The sequence below is a fragment of the Aspergillus pseudotamarii genome (assembly GCF_009193445.1).
Source record: "Aspergillus pseudotamarii strain CBS 117625 unplaced genomic scaffold BDV38scaffold_26, whole genome shotgun sequence".
Classification (NCBI taxonomy): domain Eukaryota; kingdom Fungi; phylum Ascomycota; class Eurotiomycetes; order Eurotiales; family Aspergillaceae; genus Aspergillus; species Aspergillus pseudotamarii.
In genome coordinates this window covers 279,066-298,576 of record NW_022475040.1, presented here as the reverse complement: position 1 = coordinate 298,576, position 19,511 = coordinate 279,066, and the positions used below count along the sequence as shown (strand labels likewise).

At 47.9% G+C, this 19,511-nt stretch overlaps 7 protein-coding genes across 7 annotated transcripts; 4 read left to right on the top strand and 3 right to left on the bottom strand.

Annotated features, from left to right (window-relative positions):
• The first annotated feature begins 661 nt into the window (after positions 1-661).
• BDV38DRAFT_246572 (uncharacterized protein) lies at positions 662-1,960 on the top strand. Its single transcript, XM_032054561.1, has 4 exons — positions 662-868; positions 969-1,255; positions 1,308-1,524; positions 1,584-1,960. Exons 1-4 carry the CDS (start codon positions 704-706, stop codon positions 1,851-1,853), a joined length of 939 nt encoding a protein of 312 aa, XP_031913695.1. The 5' UTR covers positions 662-703; the 3' UTR covers positions 1,854-1,960.
• A 1,250-nt stretch (positions 1,961-3,210) lies between these two features.
• bipA (Hsp70 family ATPase KAR2) lies at positions 3,211-6,017 on the top strand. Its single transcript, XM_032064053.1, has 4 exons — positions 3,211-3,863; positions 3,923-4,087; positions 4,141-5,246; positions 5,302-6,017. The coding sequence occupies exons 1-4, from the start codon at positions 3,685-3,687 to the stop codon at positions 5,865-5,867; spliced, it is 2,016 nt and encodes a 671-aa protein (XP_031913694.1). The 5' UTR covers positions 3,211-3,684; the 3' UTR covers positions 5,868-6,017.
• A 62-nt stretch (positions 6,018-6,079) lies between these two features.
• On the bottom strand, positions 6,080-7,245 carry BDV38DRAFT_246563 (DUF967 domain protein). Its single transcript, XM_032054560.1, has 2 exons — positions 7,156-7,245; positions 6,080-7,074 (listed from the first exon to the last, which is right to left on the bottom strand). Exons 1-2 carry the CDS (start codon positions 7,189-7,191, stop codon positions 6,535-6,537), a joined length of 576 nt encoding a protein of 191 aa, XP_031913693.1. The 5' UTR covers positions 7,192-7,245; the 3' UTR covers positions 6,080-6,534.
• Positions 7,246-7,953: 708 nt separating this feature from the next.
• BDV38DRAFT_282876 (Zn(II)2Cys6 transcription factor) lies at positions 7,954-10,207 on the top strand (the record flags this gene model as incomplete). Its single annotated transcript, XM_032059901.1, has 6 exons — positions 7,954-8,025; positions 8,096-8,214; positions 8,282-8,379; positions 8,438-9,063; positions 9,161-9,909; positions 9,967-10,207. 6 exons carry the CDS (start codon positions 7,954-7,956, stop codon positions 10,205-10,207), a joined length of 1,905 nt encoding a protein of 634 aa, XP_031913692.1.
• A 665-nt stretch (positions 10,208-10,872) lies between these two features.
• Positions 10,873-12,136, top strand: BDV38DRAFT_271209 (putative C6 transcription factor; the record flags this gene model as incomplete). The annotated part of the gene is made up of 2 exons (XM_032057274.1): positions 10,873-11,534; positions 11,617-12,136. 2 exons carry the CDS (start codon positions 10,873-10,875, stop codon positions 12,134-12,136), a joined length of 1,182 nt encoding a protein of 393 aa, XP_031913691.1.
• A 411-nt stretch (positions 12,137-12,547) lies between these two features.
• On the bottom strand, positions 12,548-13,844 carry BDV38DRAFT_282874 (zinc-dependent alcohol dehydrogenase; the record flags this gene model as incomplete). Its single annotated transcript, XM_032059900.1, has 4 exons — positions 12,548-13,029; positions 13,083-13,161; positions 13,220-13,587; positions 13,679-13,844. The coding sequence occupies 4 exons, from the start codon at positions 13,842-13,844 to the stop codon at positions 12,548-12,550; spliced, it is 1,095 nt and encodes a 364-aa protein (XP_031913690.1).
• Positions 13,845-16,345: 2,501 nt separating this feature from the next.
• BDV38DRAFT_271207 (putative translation elongation factor EF-1 subunit) lies at positions 16,346-19,161 on the bottom strand (the record flags this gene model as incomplete). Its single annotated transcript, XM_032057273.1, has 5 exons — positions 16,346-17,553; positions 17,609-17,791; positions 17,844-18,590; positions 18,770-18,832; positions 18,933-19,161. The coding sequence occupies 5 exons, from the start codon at positions 19,159-19,161 to the stop codon at positions 16,346-16,348; spliced, it is 2,430 nt and encodes an 809-aa protein (XP_031913689.1).
• Positions 19,162-19,511: the final 350 nt, after the last annotated feature.

Below are 19,511 nucleotides of genomic sequence, written 5' to 3'. Positions count from 1 at the left end.
ACGTCGTAAATGAGCAGCAGTCTGAGTACTAGTGGCTCAATTTGGGTCCAGAGTCGACGGGTGTGGAGAAAAAGCCCCATGGGGACCAATGCTTTTCCTTTCCCTTCGCCCATCGCCTTCATCGAGAAAAGTTCGGGTGACTCGAGCCAACAACAGACTAAGGGTTGCGGAGTTGAATCAATTGGCTCGATCTGAGTTCGGGAATCATGGATACTTCAATTAGTGTTCAGCCTAACCTAGGGACGCCTGTCCCGATGAGAGAAGGAGCAGGAACCTCCACCAGGAACGGAGACATGGCGACATTCACATTGGCCAAGATGACCGGTACGAGGCATTTAAACGGTCTAGCCTCACCCGGTCGGGGAAAACCCTCATCGTCCAGAAATTAGGCTTTGGTTGTCGCACCATATTAACCGGTGGAAATTAATGGACACACGACTATCCCCGCAATTAGTACGAATACGTCTGGCCTCGTACCACAGGAGTTCCTCGTCGAGCGTCTACCTGCCGACACTAGTAACTGTACTTACTGCACCCCAGAAACCATATTTTTTTTTCCCACGTTCCATTCGCACGTGCTCATGCTTACACCATGAATTCCTTTTATATACTTCCTCCATTCTTCCCGCGCACCGCAAGTTCGACGGTCAAAAATCAAAATCACTAACCCAACCAGTCTGGTCATGGTCGCTTCCCCCTCTCAATGTCTCCGTCTGAGGATCGTATCACCCGGCCCACAGATCCCGATGATCTTGTCCTGGAAGCCTGGGGACAGGGCCTGATGGTTGGTTCCCTGTTGGTGATGGCCGCGGTGACCTTTGCGAACATGAAAAGACACATTCTGTTGCATAAACTGATTTTTGCCGAGGTATGCCTTGATCTTGACGTGGTGGACCTGTGATCTCCCAAACTTTTCACGGTATCTATCCTTTCTGCGCGGAGTGCTGACGAGTCGCGATGTCATCTAGCTTATTCTCGCGATGGCCCATGGCACCTTCATCTTCCCCAAAGAACCCGCCTATGGATGGTACCTCTCCTGCAGTGCTATCGGACTAAATGTGTCCTGGACTCTACATAATGTCATTGCGTGGATGAAGAATAAGCCTTTCCTGAGTCGCAGGGTTTCACAAGCTTATATCATCACGGTCCTACTAGTCCAGCCATACTGGGTGCTAGAAATCTACGCCAATTTCACCTACTTTAATAATATTAATAAAATATTTCTCACGACAAGGCCAATGGAGCCTCTCTTCCGGTAATCTCACCCTCTTCTTGCTTCCGTCCACATCATGCTGACCAAGTTACAGAGACCCCTGGTGGGTCTTCACCACCTGTTCACTCTTCTACACCATTAAACGCTTGTACAACTTTGGCATCATTGAATTGGTGACTGTGAGCCCGCGATTCGGGATCATGCTAGCATCAATGTGCCTTTCCATTGTGTTCATAATCATCGATACCTGTGTCGTTCTGAACGCCTTCCCAGCACATACGCTCCCTACTGGGGTTGAACCATTCTGGAAGGTAAGCTCTCCACTCCGGATAATCCTCCGGTGGGTAGTTGCTAAGTCGCATCTGAACAGCTATCATTCATCTTCAAATGTCTCTGCGATACCGTCATCCTCGACGACTTCAAGACTGCTCTTGATCGAATGCGAAATTACTGGCTACGGAAACGGGCAATGACTGGCGAAGTCCTTCTTCCAGAAACCCAATATGAACACGGCAGTCGCAGACATGAGGGGGATGACATCGAGGCATTTGGCAGCGGGAGACGGGGCAGCGAACTGAGAAAGCCCGATTCGGCGGTTCCGCGAGTTCAGACAAGGGAAGATGTGGGTATAGCTCTTTGATTATGCATATCATATATGTAATCCTGCATTTTGTTTGCTGATGATAATGATTGACTCAATGATATCCACCCATTGTTTCTGTTTGTTTCAAATATACTTTGGTTAGGCGAAATTCTTAGGAGTTTGATGCGCTTGAATTGGTTACTATCCTAGGTAACAAAGGTTCTTCTATTCATGACGTGCCAGAAATATCAAATTAAAAGATCTGCGACGATTGATGTGAAAAATAGACTCTTTATTACTTTAAATAGTAAATGGTTAGCCTTGTAATAGCCTTATGGCAAGATGCGATACAAAGACCACGCGGTAGTCAAGGAAAGTGTTCCTTCAAATCACTACTATTGGAGGGGTCTAGAATCTTTGTATCAACCTTTGTTTGGCTTTTTCATTCTTTTTTGGTTTGATTTATCTTTCTAAACAATTTGGCTCGAAATTTCGACATCTCGTTTCATATTTTCATTTCATGTTTTACCGAACAGGAAGCACTTTCTCAAAGTGTGCTGGTGTTTTAAATACAAACCGCGTGACAGCGCCACCGATTCTTTGTTTGATAGAGAACCCTACGCAGATCATGGAGAGCATTTTTGAACGCCTATCTATAAAAAGAGTTCATATTCTTGGTTAACCCTTTTGATAAAGAATACCCATATAATCAATCGACTTGCTTGCTTTCATCCTATCTTCCAACCTTTGGCCAACAAGATTAAATTCACTTAGTACAAGACGTTTGTGGTCACCATTATCTATATATTGCCACAACGCTTGCTCCATTCGTTCTTAGAATTTCATATAAACAACGAGGTGGCAAATGTTCAAATTGAGGGCTGAAACACATCGACTAATGAAATCTCTAGGGTAAGGAAGAATGATTTTGCAAAAAGTTGCGAGTTGCCTCTTGAGACTATTGGTAATAGTATGATGGACCCTACTAGGCAAACTTTACACGTCATATATCTTTTGGGCATGGCGTAAAGGGGTGTGTTTAGTACAATGAGATCCCTAATGACAGACTAGTCTATTGTCTATAGTCTATGGCGAAGCATAACATGGGGAGGTGGTACTAAGCAGCAAGGATTATGATCTCGAGGATAGATAGATAGGGGTGTCATCCTCTATTGTCCGACAAGCAGATACAAGCATGTGGCCACGTGTATGAATGCTGTGCAAGTCATTAAGCTGCAGAAGGTCATGACTTCACAATGACAACAGTTGTAACTTGAGATATGGGAAAGTACACGGTGTACTCAATGTACTTGTATAATTGGAGGTCGACGAGATACTTTGTCCACGTATCCTAAAAGGAACAGATCCGATGGCCGGGGAACTGAAAAATAGGGCAAGCAAGAATGATTACCTAACGGAGGGTTTAGCCAATGAAATACGGTTCTAGTATGTTCGGTGGATCGCCTGCAGAACATCCATGAACAACTTCGGGGCGATTTCTCCGGCAGAGTCCAAGGCGGTGGCCAGGGCGGATGAGTTATTCTGGTCCCTGAAGGTCGACGCACCAATCACAACGCGAGGAGTAACCTGCAGAGCGATGGCCGTACCAGCCATGCTGTCCTTTTCTCTGGCCTCAAGCATTTTAAAAAAGCTGATCTCTTCCACTCACGTCCTTCGTTCAGCAACTTCTCTCTTTTGCCTCAACCTTCCCTTCAGCCCCCCTTCCATTCCGTCGCCTGTGGTTGGGTTCCCTTTTCTTCCTTTTGCTTCTCTTTCTTGAATACAGGAAACTGTATTGAAGCACAAGGGATTCACTACGAACACGTCTCCTGATAATCACACGCGTGCCCCTTGGCGAAGACCACCGCTCGATATACACATAGGCACAATGGCGCGACTATCGAGTCGCAACGGTGCGGCCAAGCCGTTCACTGCTTGGACCACCATCTTCTACCTTCTTCTTGTTTTCATCGCACCCCTGGCATTCTTCGGTACCGCACACGCTGAGGAGGACTCTGTACAAGACGATGGACCTGTAATTGGTATTGATTTGGGTACTACCTACTCGTACGTTTTACATCTATGAAGCAAGACCGAGGGCGTTACAATGTCTAACTCTTCAACAGTTGTGTTGGTGTGATGCAGAATGGAAAGGTCGAGATCCTCGTCAACGACCAAGGAAACCGTATCACTCCTTCCTACGTCGCCTTCACCGATGAGGAACGCTTGGTCGGTGACGCCGCTAAGAACCAATACGCTGCCAACCCTGTCAGGACCATCTTTGATATCAAGTGAGTTTCTCTGGTTAGTTCGTACTGTGAATTGATGTGCTAATGTCTCGCAGGCGTCTGATTGGTCGCAAGTACGATGATAAGGACGTCACCAAGGACACCAAGAACTTCCCCTTTAAGGTTGTCAACAAGGATGGCAAGCCCGTCGTGAAGGTTGACGTGAACAAGTCCCCCAAGACCTTCACCCCTGAGGAGGTTTCCGCCATGGTCCTTGGAAAGATGAAGGAGATCGCTGAGGGCTACCTCGGACAGTCTGTCACCCAGGCTGTCGTCACCGTCCCCGCCTACTTCAACGACGCCCAGAGACAGGCTACTAAGGACGCTGGTACCATCGCCGGCCTCAACGTTCGCCGTGTTGTCAACGAGCCTACCGCCGCCGCTATCGCCTACGGATTGGACAAGACTGGTGATGAGCGCCAGGTCATCGTCTACGATCTTGGTGGTGGTACCTTCGATGTTTCGCTCCTCTCCATTGACAACGGTGTCTTCGAGGTTTTGGCTACCGCTGGTGACACTCACCTTGGTGGTGAGGACTTTGACCACCGTGTCATGGACTACTTCGTGAAGCAGTACAACAAGAAGAACAACGTTGACATCAGGAAGGACCTCAAGTCCATGGGTAAGCTCAAGCGCGAAGTCGAGAAGGCCAAGCGTACTCTGTCTTCCCAGATGTCTACTCGCATTGAAATCGAGTCTTTCCACAACGGCGAGGACTTCTCTGAGACCCTCACTCGTGCTAAGTTCGAAGAGCTGAACATGGATCTGTTCAAGAAGACCCTCAAGCCCGTTGAGCAGGTGCTCAAGGACGCCAAGGTCAAGAAGTCCGAGGTTGACGACATTGTCCTTGTTGGTGGTTCTACCCGTATTCCCAAGGTCCAGGCTCTTCTCGAGGAGTTCTTCGGTGGCAAGAAGGCCAGCAAGGGTATCAACCCTGATGAGGCTGTTGCTTTCGGTGCTGCCGTCCAGGGTGGTGTCCTTTCTGGTCAGGCTGGTACTGAAGATGTCGTTCTGATGGATGTCAACCCTCTTACCCTCGGTATCGAGACCACCGGCGGTGTCATGACCAAGCTCATCCCCCGTAACACCGTTATCCCCACTCGCAAGTCCCAGATCTTCTCCACCGCCGCTGATAACCAGCCTACCGTTCTTATCCAAGTTTGTAAGTATACTCTCTGGACGAAAATCTTATAGCAACTCACACTAACTGATCCTAGATGAGGGCGAGCGTTCCTTGACCAAGGACAACAACCTCCTCGGCAAGTTCGAGCTTACCAGCATCCCCCCCGCCCCCCGTGGTGTCCCCCAGATTGAGGTCTCCTTCGATTTGGATGCCAACGGTATCCTGAAGGTCAGCGCCAGCGACAAGGGCACTGGCAAGGCTGAGTCCATCACCATCACCAACGACAAGGGCCGTCTTTCCCAGGAGGAGATCGATCGCATGGTCGCTGAGGCCGAGGAGTTCGCTGAAGAGGACAAGGCCATCAAGGGCAAGATCGAGGCCCGCAACTCTCTGGAGAATTATGCCTTCAGCTTGAAGAACCAGGTCAACGACGAGAACGGCTTGGGTGGCCAGATCGATGAGGACGACAAGCAGACCATCCTCGACGCCGTTAAGGAGGTCACAGACTGGCTCGAGGACAACGCTGCCGAAGCCACCACCGAGGACTTCGAGGAGCAGAAGGAGCAGCTGTCCAACGTGGCCTACCCCATCACCAGCAAGCTCTATGGCTCTGCTCCGGCTGATGAGGATGACGAGCCCTCTGGGCATGACGAATTGTAAAATATTTAGAGGGATGTATGGAGTTTTATCTTGCTTTATTGGCTGGTTTGAATCATTTTTTATTAGACCTCAATGCATGAGGTGGCAGAAATAGCATGATACCTTGAATATTATCTGACTAGCTTCAATCACAACATTCTCCATCCCCAGATGTAAATCTGTTACAACTAGTAGAAACCATGGTAGATTTTCCAAATGACAGAACCTCTTGCATTGCCAAAGCTTTCCTAAATGCAGTCTTTGAAGCATCCATAGCGAGTTATCAAGCAGCTTGGCCCTGACCCACCGTATAGCAGAAGATACAATAGTTGAATGGAACAAAAACAACATACATAGTAGCGCTAATCAGAATTATAGACCATAGTTCTCTATGCTAGAATGACTGGAAGCCTCCAATTAGGGCGAAGACGTGTTTAACTTGAACGACATTCAGATTCCTTATTAATTCGATGTACACGGTCTTTAACGTCGTGACAGCACTCGTTCCCTGATAATAATTAATACTGTAACCGTCATATCATACATCTCACTAATTTTGCGTCAAGGGCGTGTATGTTATGCAATCCAATACCACAACTATTAAGCTAAGAATTCGTGAATTCTGACATCCTTGGTACAAACACTATATGCACTGAGTGGCCGATACACCAACTATACAACTAGACCGTCACTGTCCGCCCTGCTGGATAAACTCCCGAATCGTCTCCAAAACAACCTGATGGTCATCCTCCTGCTTCAATCCACTAACAACCACCACGCCAATAACACCATCCACTCCCTTCACCCGCACGGGGAACGCCCCGCCATGGATCGCGAAGTCATCCGCCGCCCCTCCACCACCGGTACTCGTCAAGGCATGTTTCCTCACAAAAGCCGCCTCCACTTGATCTGCCCCCAAACCAGTGCTCGTCAGCATCTTATTCCGCATCAGCCAGCTCGACACTCCCCATCGAAGCACCGTGTTGCGCTTCCGTCGCACCCACACCTCGTTATCAGCGAAGGTCCCCGGTTCCGTCGCGGCTTGGAATACAACATGTGGCTCGGACCCGCCGGTTAGCGCGATGGAGATGAGAGCTGGCTTGCGCTGATCCGCTGGGAGAGAGAGGATTCGGGATCGGAGCGCAAGACCGAGCGACCAGGCTGTTGTGGAGGTGAAGGAGGGGAAGATTACGGCGGCGGAGGATTCTTGGGCTGTGAGTTCGCGGAGCTGCAAATTTTGGGTTAGTATGTGTTTGTGCAGTGAACTTTGTACAGAGGGAGGCGTGGTGGGGAATTGAGGGGAAGTTACATCTTTGCTCGCGGGTGCAAGAGGTTTGTCTTCCATTTTGGTGGTGGAATTTGTTCAATTGGAAATCTGGTAGTATGTATTTGGGATTTGTACTTCAGCGATTGACAAATTTTGCAGGACTGTTATATTTTATAGTTATTCAGGGTGGATATGTCATGGGTCACCGATTTAGATCTCATGACGTCGGTTCCGTAGGAGATTTAGACGTTGTGCTGGATGGACCTTCCCAATGGTTGGGTGGATTCGGTACTAGACTGCTTCTGGTTAGCGGTCAGGCTATGTCTGTTTCTGGATTGGGTTGTCTAGGATAAAATAGTCTTGAGATTGGGATCCTTTGCGGGAAGTTAATTTGCAGAATGCTTGCGATACTTCGGGATATTGACTCGGAGGCATACATTAAAGCAACACGTCTGGGTAGAAGCTGCAGTGACGGCTTTTACATATTTGACTGTCCTTCCCAATTCTAGCTGACAAGTCTCCAGGAGGCAATGTGCCCACTCTTGTTTCTGGGCCGTCACTTGGCTCGGCCAGATGAGGAATAGTCTTTCGAGACCTCCAGTCTTCCGATGAAGGGTCCACGGACAACCGTCGACTTACATGCCGAGTTGGTCGGTATCAATGGATAAAGACGTCGCAAGCCGAAATTAAGAACTAAGACATCGGTATGAGTCCTAATTGATCAAGACGGGCCGATACTCTGCCGTGGATCCGTACCTTCCGGCGGAAGGAAGAACAATACCGTTTCTGTAGCCCTCCACTCCGCCGGCACTATAATTCGACTGCTTCCTCGTCCGGCATATGAGTCCGCAGTCCCACAACGCCCGAATAGGGCGGCCGCGGAAGGCTTGCGATTCATGTTATTCGCGTAAGGTGAGCAAGCGCTATCGGTGCCAGTAACAGTTCACTCAAAGGGAGCATGGAGGTGCTGATTTGACCGTAGATTAAATGCGTTGAGAAGAGCAACGCCGCCAAATGCGATTGGTGTCTACATCAAGAGTTAGAATGCACGTATACAGGTAAAGATGGTCGACGAAAGCGAAGGGCAGACGATTCATCTGAGTAGAACAACCCCTCATACTACCCTACAATATTGATGCCTCCAACGCGTCTAATATCATGTTGGTAGTTCTGAATACGCGCATAAATATGCGCATAAACACGCGCATGCTAAGATCCCCGACGAATACGTTTCAGTATTCAATAGTGGCCGTCGACCAGAGATGAGTGAGTAGTAATTAAGCTCCTAGATGTCGTTTATAGCAGCGGCTAATGCTATGAACAGATAAGAGCACCTCTGTTGGCGGTTATGCGAGCCACCACCTTCCTCAGGATCAATTTGTTGAAGGTAATGAGGTCGGTCAATATAACGGGAGTTTGAACACTCAAGACAATAATAGCGCATTCTTCCGATATTATGGGATCCCCGTTTTCTCCCCAATGGGGCAGAAGTGGATTCAGTCTCATGGGACTTCTAATATTCTTAAGACACTTCTGTCATATGGCCTCCCATGGGCAAGTTCTCACAGTCACTTAATCTCAGAGCAGGGAGCAGGCCTCGAATCAGGTGGAACTCTTGTCGAGTTACCCGACAGGTTTGTCACTGAAGCATGCATAGCCTTCTGCAAGTGTGGTAAAGTTGGCCTAATCTACCCTATAGTCGATATGTCCCTCTTGGAGGACTCAGTGAAGGCCGCCTACTCTCCCTCAAGTGAAGAAAATCCCCAGGCTCTTTCCATTGCTAAGGCTCTTGTGCTTTCCTTCGTTGCCTTTTGCACCGCTGCAGATCGCAGGGAACATATGTTATATCCAGTTGATGGCAAACAATGTGCCTTCGAGGCTGAAAGCCTGCTCTCAACTGTTCATGATCCGGCCCATAGTATGGGTAAGCTACAAATCCTTTTGCTACTTGTAAGTGTGCCCGGCCAATGTGCCCTCCTTAAGCATCTGCCTGGAACATCATTATCAACCTACAATATTCTCGATACATGAGCTAATCATCGAGAAGCTTCTATTTCACTTCTCGCAGGGAAGATTAGAGCTTGCAAGGGAGCTAATGAGCTCTGTCGCTCGCTTAGCGAACGATTTATCTTCAATCACGAGGCTCTCTGAACCTCCTTCGAGTCCAGAAGGAACGGTGGCACCATATTGTACTGGTGACAAAGAATTTACCTTTCGAACACTCTATTGGAACAGCTTCATGCTCGATAAGGAATTGGCCTTTCGAACAGGTACACCGGTTCTTATGCTTGCCGAGTCTCTAATACCCGCTTCACTAGACGCAACGGAATCTCCGATTGACTATCTTTCGAGGCTGTTACCTACACGCGATCCTCAGAATCACCGTACGGAGTCTTCCCTATCCCATTTAAAGCTCAGCTTGGTCATGTCAAGGGTATACTCGGAGCTCTATGGGCCACATTCTCTCAAGAAACCTGACACCGAAATACTGAGAACTATCCGCACTCTCGACGATGAGCTGGAAGAATGGCGACTGTCAATACCTAAAGCCTGCCGACCTACCCTTCACATTTCCGATCTCCCCACACAATCAACTACAGATGTCGAACTTCTTTTGATCAACCTTAGATATCACCACAGCCTAGGGTGCATACACCAAGCTGTAAGTCGATGCCGACCATGCGGTTCTATGACGGAGGCTCTTCGATCAAGCCTTAATCTATCAGTTCGAGCGAGTGTCTCGTCACTGGAAATCCTGCGTGCCACACGCTTCACCCTAAATAGAGAACTTTTCTGGTACGTAGCCGCGAAACCTTAATCCGTTCTAGAATGCAAAATCTAACATCCCATCAGGTTCATCTGTTTCTATCTCCTTTCGGCAATCTTGAATCTATTATGCAAGATCATAACCGAACCTTTTGATTTCGATAATCCGGAATGTATGAGGATCCTCAAAGATACCCCCATGATCCTCCGTGAAATGGGTATTGTTCAATTGACTTCCACCGAAAGACAGCACTTGGATCTTATGATCCTTCTTAGTTCGGAGCTTAGTGCGTTGGTGGAGGGAAGCAGTGTTCGAAATAGTACATAGGACGATATTGTTTTCCCTGTAATATCTCTGTGATCTTGTACCTAGGGATATATATACCTTCGGGTTTGGATTTGAACCTGCGAAATGGTGGTTTTTGTTTACATAGTAGATCTAGTTGCTATATCGCCCTGACTCTCGACAGACAAGATATCTTGACTCAGCGGTATATTTCTCCATAACTCAGTTAGGGATGTATATAGACGGAGAAATTGCAGCTTTCAATTTATACCCATCGTGGCCAATAAGTAGGCATGGTGTGGCTACGACTGAACAAAGATACCATTGCATTGTGTGCGCGCGCCTCGTGTGTCCTTACAGACTGTCCGGATATTAGGAATAGCGGCTATAAATGCACAACTTGAACTTATTTGGTCACTGGATCAGATGATCAATTTCACAGTATACCTACTTGGCTATTTCTGCAATAGCATTAATAATCCACACCCACAGCGGTCGGCATTCAATATAGGTCGCACGCAGAACATTCTACATAAGCCCTAAATCCCATAGTCGACGGTCTAGATGCATGCACAAGTCCAGTGACCGGCAATCGATTAAAATTTCCCCTCACTCCAAACACTCTCCGCATACACTTGCCCTACATCGTCCCCCATCTAGTTCTCCACTACAACCATACCGACTTACGACTACATACTCCGCAATCCATGCGCCCGAAACTCACCAAGCGAGCTTGCGACGAATGCATTACCCGCAAAGTTAAATGCAGCGGCGCCTGGCCCTGCGACACATGCCGCAGCGCCCCAAAACAGGTGAAATGTACATACCTCAAACCGGCGCGTAGAAGAGGCCCCAAAGTTAGACGTCACACGGGCAAAATCGATTCTGTGAGCTCTGTTTCGGAGACGGATGCTTCCGCTTCGTTGAATGGGGGTGCTTCGAACGATAGTCACGATGGTCATAAGACGATTTCTCGGTCAGTTCTCGAAAGGGTGGTGCGTTGGTACCAGCATTCATCGTACAGTGTTTGGCCGGTGATTGATGCAGAGGTTCTTGTGTGGCGACTCGCAGGCGATGGGGACCATGACACTAATATTTATTGCCTTGTTACGGCGCTTTGCGCGGCGACGATGGCGCAATTGCAGCTTCCGCCGTTGATAGATGAAGGACAGGTTGTCGACTGTGCGGTAATGGCGAGTGAGTGCATAAGGTTGCGTGAGAAGAGCAATTATAGAGAAAGTTTGGATATGAAGAGTATCCTTGTTTCGTTTTTCCTGCATGTGTATCATGCGAAGATCAATAAGCGGAATTCAGCAATGATGTTCATACAGGAGGCTATCTCTGGAGCGAGACTTTTGAAGTTAGATGAGTGGGATTGTGACACGAGGGCCAATGATGATAAGGTCATTGCGAATGAGGAGATTTTGTTTACTCTTCTTTGGGTTTCCGAGAGGTAACGTCACCTTTGTGTTTAGGTACGCGGGTAAAGTGGATGTTGATCTTCTTAGGGGCTATGCAATGCATCTTGGGCTCTTACCATCGTATACGAGTCCGATTCGCTTACCAGAAAGAATATATTTAGCAGGCAATGAGTATGCTCAAGGCTTGCTGGAGCTAGCTAAGCTCTTCGCGGCTTTTGATAGCATCTCTCTCAAGCGGAGTACCAGCGCTTCGAACCCTGATGCCATCTCGGCCGATTGCCTTACAGAGACGGAAGCGGCGTTGTCCATGCTTTCGCTAGGAGAGGATGGCAGGGCAACTGTCCGAATGGCGGACTATTGCATTACCAAGGAATGGATGAGGACGATCATATGGCAGGAAGCATTGTCTCGACAGATGTTATCCTCCAAAGCGTACGCTAAGCTTCTTACATTCAAGTTCCCAGCCTGTGTGAGTCGGGACCTCTTGCATTCATTACAGGGCTTCTCCGAGTCTGATTTGTTGCCTCTGGGTCGTGATCAGGTATGTTAGCCTCTTTCTCTTCCGACGGTGGTGTTAACACGGCTGCAGTTATTGAAGTGTTTTGAAGTCACAAACTCACTTGCCGATGTTGTTTTGTATACGCCCTCAGTTTCATCATATGATCTTCGATTAGGGCCTCAGGACTTTCTGCATGCTTTGTACCAAAAGCTTCTCCCATTTTTAGAGCAAGATGCTATGCTTAAGTCTATCTTGCATGCGAAGACGGCCGAAGCTTTGGTGACCGCACCTGCTCGGTTGTTAAGATTCTATGATGGACAAACAGCGGATGACGAGAGCACTATGAATGATTATATGGACCTCTCCGTATATGATGCGTATGAGTTCAATTCACAGGACCTCAACGAGAGTTCATGACTAGTCATACACAAAGAATGCTCTCGGTGTGAATGATGATGGCTATTACTCCGATACCTGTAGCACGATCCTTCCTGCAATATCACCCTTCTCCATATCTTCATATACCTGAGGCAGCTCTCTAAAATTTCGGACTTTAATCTCTGGTTTTACCACGCCACGGCGAACCAAATCGACAGCCTCCATACATTCCTTCAATGAGCCTACAAGATTTCCGGTAATCCTAAGCCCCTTGATCACGATGGTGCAGATCGGCGTCTCCAACACCGGTCGGCCTGGAGGAATGCCAACACAGCTCAGCGTTCCGCCGACACGTAGCATTTCGCAGGCGTGAGCAAAGGCCTTCGCGCTTCCGGCTGTAACTACGACTGCGTGCGCCCCAAGCCCAGTGATTTCATGGACGCGCTGAACAGGGTCAGTCGAGGTAAAGTCAATAAATTCAGTGGCTCCAAGGCGAAGGACAAAGTCACGTTTGTCCGTGGCATCAACACCAATGACCAATGCTCCTTGGGCTTTTGCATATTGAACTGTTCAAGTCAGCATCATATAAGTGGATATAGCTCCAATTGCGACGACTCACCAGCCAAATGTCCAAGGCCGCCTCCAGCCCCAACAACGACCAGCCAGTGCCCCGCCCTAATGTTAGCATTTAGCACCGCCTACGTAGGGTATCAGTATTTATAGCGGTAGTGACAAGGACATAGCAGAACGACTGACTTTATAAGCTGTAACACCGGCACACAAAACCGGCCCAATGACCACTGGGTCAATATCGTCCGGCAAGATCGTCAAGTAATCCGCATCAAGTGCAATAAACTCCTGGAAGCTACCATCCTCATGGTGCAAATGATTTGTGCTCTTCACACAATACTGCTCCGTCCCGGCGAGACAGAACTCGCAGCGCCGACAGATCCGACTCGAGAATCGGATTCCCACAAGGCCTCCGACCTTCAAATCAGAACCACACCTGGGCCCGAGGGCCACAATCCGGCCCACTCCTTCATGGCCACCGACATGGGGTAGTTTTATCTTGGTTATGGGGTCACCAGATGGACCAGCTGCAGTGCCGTTCTTTGTATGGAGGTCTAATATCAGCAGATTAGCATATGTGCATCAGTTTCACGTCATGTGTGTCGCGTATTCCATAATAGCAATGGAATATATATATGAACTCACCACTTTGACAAACACCAGTATACAACACCTTCGCCAGGACTTCATTCTCTCCAGGTGTAGGAACTGGATATCCCTCACGAAACTCAACGCTTCCACCCAGCTCCGAAACCAGAGCTACAGTCTGAGTGGAGGGGATAGGATCAGAAGTTGGTTGAAGCGCACCCATGATGGATATAGATATTGTTCTCTAAATTGTTTCTTCAACCACTCAATGGAGGACGAGAGTGGAAAGCCACGGTAATAAATAAGTTCTCTGGGTTCCCAATGTTGAACCATGTTTGTTTTCGTACGCGAATACTGGATGGATGATCATACGTCTCACTCCGTCCTGCTATAGGATGGAGCTTGCGGGATGGTTGGTAATTCTCCAATTGGTTGTTGCTTTTGCTATGGGACGTGGCAAAGCTTCAACTCAGGAAGGTCAAATTCCCTGTAATGGCCAATACTATAGTTTTGAAAATTACTCGTAGGACGCTGACTGGAAAGTTCTCTGTTCTAGACAACGTGGCAGAATTGAAAATATTCCTTGTTCTATTTTCATTATTTCCTAATTAATCGTAGTATAATTAAAAGAATAGTCTCCTTTTTCTACTATTCAAAATTTTAGTTTTTATTATAACGTAGTTTAATGTTGAACTAATGATGCTGATGAGCTTAAGATAAGGAAGGACGAAGCAGAGGGCTATATTAATCGAGCTAAAAGATCTTCAACCCTCCCAAGGCATAGAGGATGGGGGGTTTCCATCCAATCTACGACGCAATGGAAATAACAAGAGAAGCAAAAGTTAGACGGATGAAGTCGAAGGCTAGGTATATCTGAAAGCATATGGACTTTATTGGAACGAGTGACGACTTTCAGCACGAAGAAACGAAGCTCAAAGCTTGTACAAGGCATCAACCCTTTGCCTACTGCTACATCCCCTTGGTTTCCCAGGTACACAGATCAGCCGTCCCGAAGACTAGCAACCCAAATGTTATTCGTACAAGTTACATGGACTCTGGAGAACAGAAGTATGGATAGGAGTTCTATCTTTTCCACCTATTCAAACCAACAGGATATTCACCATGTCAACTTCGTAGAATGGATCTTCCATTCCATCTTTGCCACTCAGTTCACTGACACCCAAGTCTCCAAAATCCATATGGGCCTCGAGAAGGGTCAAGGCAAGCCCGGGAAAGTCCATTTCGATGAGGTACCTTTTCTTGGAGATGCCCAAGAACTTGGGCGGCCTCTACTGGCTCGATAACCAAAACAAGGTGGTACCAAAGCTTGGAATTATGACCTATTCGAAATTGCATGACAGAAACCTCTAAGTACTACAAGGGAATATGGCCGGGTAGATCGATATCAAAGTCAAATTCGCCATAGAGACGGTTTTAATGAGAGTGATGATGATGGCGCAGCATTTCACCACTAAAAGTATGATTCTGAAGGGTGGAAGGTGACTCCTTAAATATCCGGGCCTGAAGACTTAAGAGTTCCTTTAAGGATGTCCGATACTAGTTCCTCACCGCTCCAGATGATTTCGGGCATGGCCTTCATATCTGCTTTTGGCTCAAACTGAGCCTCATCGCCGTAAATATATCTTAGCCATTTAACAATGATCCCACTTCCACGGGGGTTTCGAGCGAAGCCCAGGACCATGTGGGAATGCCCTGTATTTTCGGACAAGTTGCTGGCTGGAGGGTATTCCAGGGAACGCCCAAGTGGATATCTTCCATCCATAAACCTGCGGCGGGCATGCACTTCATTTAATAAGATTGTTATATAACTTAGTCATGAGTCAGAATACTGTACACTACTAACTACTATGTTATATACCCTATGTGAACTTGGAAGAAGTCCACTGCTTAACGAGGTATATCCAAGCCTTCCAAGAGACACTCTATCTCAATCCTTAGGGCTACAAAACCCAACCGAAGAAAACCACAAAATGAAAATTACTCCCAATACAAGCCTACAAAACTTCCACCTCCATTTCCCAAAAAGCCAATTTCAAAATCCCATGTAATTCATACACGGCCGACACTATCCTAGAAACGAATAGAATTATATTTACATCCGCATATTTCTCCGAATGCAACCCCAGCCAGGCAAATTGTAGAAAGTCCCAGGCGAAATAGAAACATGAGTAATAGAACTGGGTGGGAAAGTAACTTCTAACACTGTATCTTCTTGTCTTCCCCCTCATTTTTAACTCGTCTACTCCACCTTTTGTCCGGGGTTCGTAGTATGCTATTTCTCCGAGGTATTTCTCCGGGGAGGGTCTTTGGATTGTGGGACAGATATGGGCAGAAAACTGGCCCCGGGAAAGGTACTGGTTCTTATGTGATGGGTGATTTGTTTGGGGCCATTTAGGGGTGCAAAGGTACATATATCAAGAGGTTATCTCAGAAGCCATGTTGTCATTGTAGCCCTAGGGTCGGTCCCGCGGGGCTCGGTATTTTGAGATTTTGTTTTCCAATTGGAGCTCTTACTTTTGTACTTCCTTTCTCATTGTCTGGTCTATCTTGATGTTTGAATGCTTTCTAAGTCTCTGAAGCATGTGATAAAGATACAAAACCCTTGCAGTCTTCATTTTTCTTAAGTATGTATATCTATATAGACCTTTGACCAAGTAAATACATTCCTCCTTGAAGGCGGAACAAAAGCTGCTCAAGAATTACTCATTCTAACAACCCAGCTGCAATGGTATCACCTCCAGCCCGAAGAACAATCCTCGTCGGCGCCTCTAAAGGCACTGCATGATCCATTTCCACAACGATTCGTGCCACTGAGCCAGGTCCAACGATCTTTGGCTTCTTCTTGATGGCAGCGCCAGAGCCTTTATCCAATGTTGCGACGAGTCGACTAATCCGTCCAGGCATGTGAAGGCGTCCCCGATGAACATCAACCATGCTGGGCATCAGATGCTCAAATGCCAGCACCTTAGCTGTGAATGATGTGATATTGGCAATAGGCGCAGAGGCACGACAGATCACGTCGCCAGAACGCAGGTGAATGGGGTCAATGTTTGCAAGGTTGAGGACCACGTTTTGGCCCGCTACAGCCCAGTCGCTCGGTTCACTGTCCACTTCCAAGCTTCGAACCAATGCCGTTTCGCCGCTAGGCATAGTGAGAATTTGGTCGCCCACTTGCAAGCTGCCAGCGTCGATTCGACCAGAGATCGAAAGGGGGTTTTGCACACTTCCACGGAAGACATCACCAATGGTCATTCGCAATGGCTTGTCGAGGGCATGAGAGTAAGGCTCGGTAGCTTCAAGCTCCTCAATTAGGGTGCGACCTGTATACCATGATACGTTTGGATCCTCGCTTCGCTTTGTGACATTGTCACCACTGATGCCTGAGCATGGCACAAATGCGATGTTTTTGGCTTGGAATCCCGCAGTGGTCAAGAAAGCTGAAACCTGCTGCTCGATCTCGTCATAGCGATCCTTGTTCCACTGCACTGAGTCCATCTTATTCACAGCAACAATAATCCTTTGAACACCCATACTCCGCACTAGAAGAGCGTGTTCCTTAGTCTGGCCCTTTAAGCCAGACTCAAAGTTCCCCGTGCCTGAATCAATAACAAGAACAGCAAAATCGGCCTGGCTAGCACCAGCTATCATATTTGGCACAAAATCTCTGTGACCGGGAGCATCTACAATTGTGAAGACGGTCTTCTCTGTCTCAAACTTGTTAGTCGCGATATCAATAGTGACACCGCGTGCTCTCTCCTCGGAACCTTGATCCAACACCCAGGCAAGAGCAAAAGAGCCTTTGCCTATCTTCTCAGCCTCTCGCCGATACTTGTCAAGGGTACGTTGGTCTATTGCCTTCAGATCAGCAAGTAAGCGGCCCATGAGCGTACTTTTTCCGGCATCGACATGACCTAAGCCACAATCAACAACACAATCCGGCGATGATAATTGTATGTGAATACAAACCGATGACTGCGAAATTCATAGCATTTTTCCGCTTCGACTTTTGGTATTCAGATACAACGTCCAGGTTCTTGCTCTTAACGGTCACCTTCTCTGCGACGCTTAGATTGTTCATGCCACCCGCTAAGTCGGTTTGGTTTTTCTTATCGCCAGCCAGCTTAGAAGCAGGCTGTTTCGACTTGAAGCCTGCATGTCTATTAGGGTGAGAGGTCCTAGATCTTTCGCCGAATAGCCAAACCTTTTGCAGAGCTCTGTGCGTTCAAGACGACATCATCTGGGCTTGGGCCTGTAAAATCAAAGGGTTCAGTAAGATCTTGTCCGTAAATCTCCATCAGATCCAAAGAAGCTGAGAACAAGGGACTGGGCTCGGTCATCTTTGGCCGCGTAACATCCCCAACGATAGTGCTAGCGAAAGTAGAAGGCGAGGCGCGAATATTGACCGTAGGCTGCGCTTTTTCTTCCTCTTTGACCAAAGGCTCTGCAGTAATCTCTTCTTGCACATTTTCTGAGTTAACCTGCGACGTCCCATTCTGCTTGATTAGTTCAGGCGATGGCGTCTTTTGGGGTGAATGGCTTCCAAGACGGGACAACTTTCCCAAAGGACGCGGCGACTGGGCACCTTCAGGCTTTTGTGCTTTTCCATTGCCAGCGAGCCTTTCACGGAGAGATAAAGAAGCGCCTTTCTGCTCCGCTGAAGGTGCTGGCGTCTTATCCGCCTCAGCATTCTGCGCAAGGGCCGCAGTTGAAGCCTTGTCGCCCTCCTTTTTCTTGCGGGCAGCAGCCAAAGCGGCCAGTTTCGAAACTTTTCCTCCAGATCCAGGAGCACCACCAAGCAGTCCAAGCCGAGGGTAAAGAGGCTCTATGAGAATATCGGCCTTACGATGCGCCGGGACATTGAGCCATGGAGAGTCGCGGAAGAAGTCTGCGGCGGAGAAATGTGGGGTTTCTTGCGTAGCCAGATTGGGGGGTAAAGGGTATGCAGGCACTGAAAACCTGTTAGAACATTCTCGGGCTTCCATTTGGAGTCAGTTTACCAGTCAAAAACGAGGGACAGGTTACACTCACCACTATCGCAAAGGTGCGACAAAGGGGATTCCGCTGGAGACTCGAGCCCACCCATGGGGAACTGGGGAAAGTTGTAGAACCAAATGTGACAATGCTTACCTTTCGCCTTCGCCGCCGGAGCGGACGCGCTCTCCTTCTTCTTCATTTCCTTAGCTTTCTTATCTAACCATGCCACCGCAATTAGCGTCCATGCCACCAAAGCGATTTATCCCGTTGAACAGGAACACCCGTTCGTCCATCTGCGCAGTTTTCGTGAACTCACTTCTTAAGTAGTTCACGGACTTTTCCACGTCGTTATAGTAATGCCATAGTGCTTCCTGAACTTCGTCTCGCGTGGCCGTCATAGAAGGCGACCCCGCGAGGAGCTGGCTCAACACCTCTGCAGTACACTGTTCGAGGAATTCCTGTTCTTCGGGATCTGGAGAGTCATATCCATCATCATCGAACTCATCCTCATCGTAAGCCACGGCCTTTACGCGATGGCGCGACATGGTGGTTGTTGTGATTGTTGAGGGGAGGGGCAGATGGACTCGGAGGGGTTCAGCCGCGCAAGGCTGGTGTGTGTGGAAGGGAGATAAGATGGTATGAGGGCAAGTACTCCAGCACGTTACGTCTCTCAGTGGTGTCTTATAATTAACCAGATGCCAGTTACCTGTCGCAGCGGACCAGGTAAATAATGCGGAAGATTGTTAGGGAAGAAAGAGACGAACTTCCACACGTCATTCCCTCTTTTATTGTCCCCGCTCCGCAGACCGCTTTCCACCCTAATACATAAAAAAGGACTCTTATTATTGGCCCTGCGTAGAGCATAGATCCCCGAAGACTATAAATTGTAAACAAA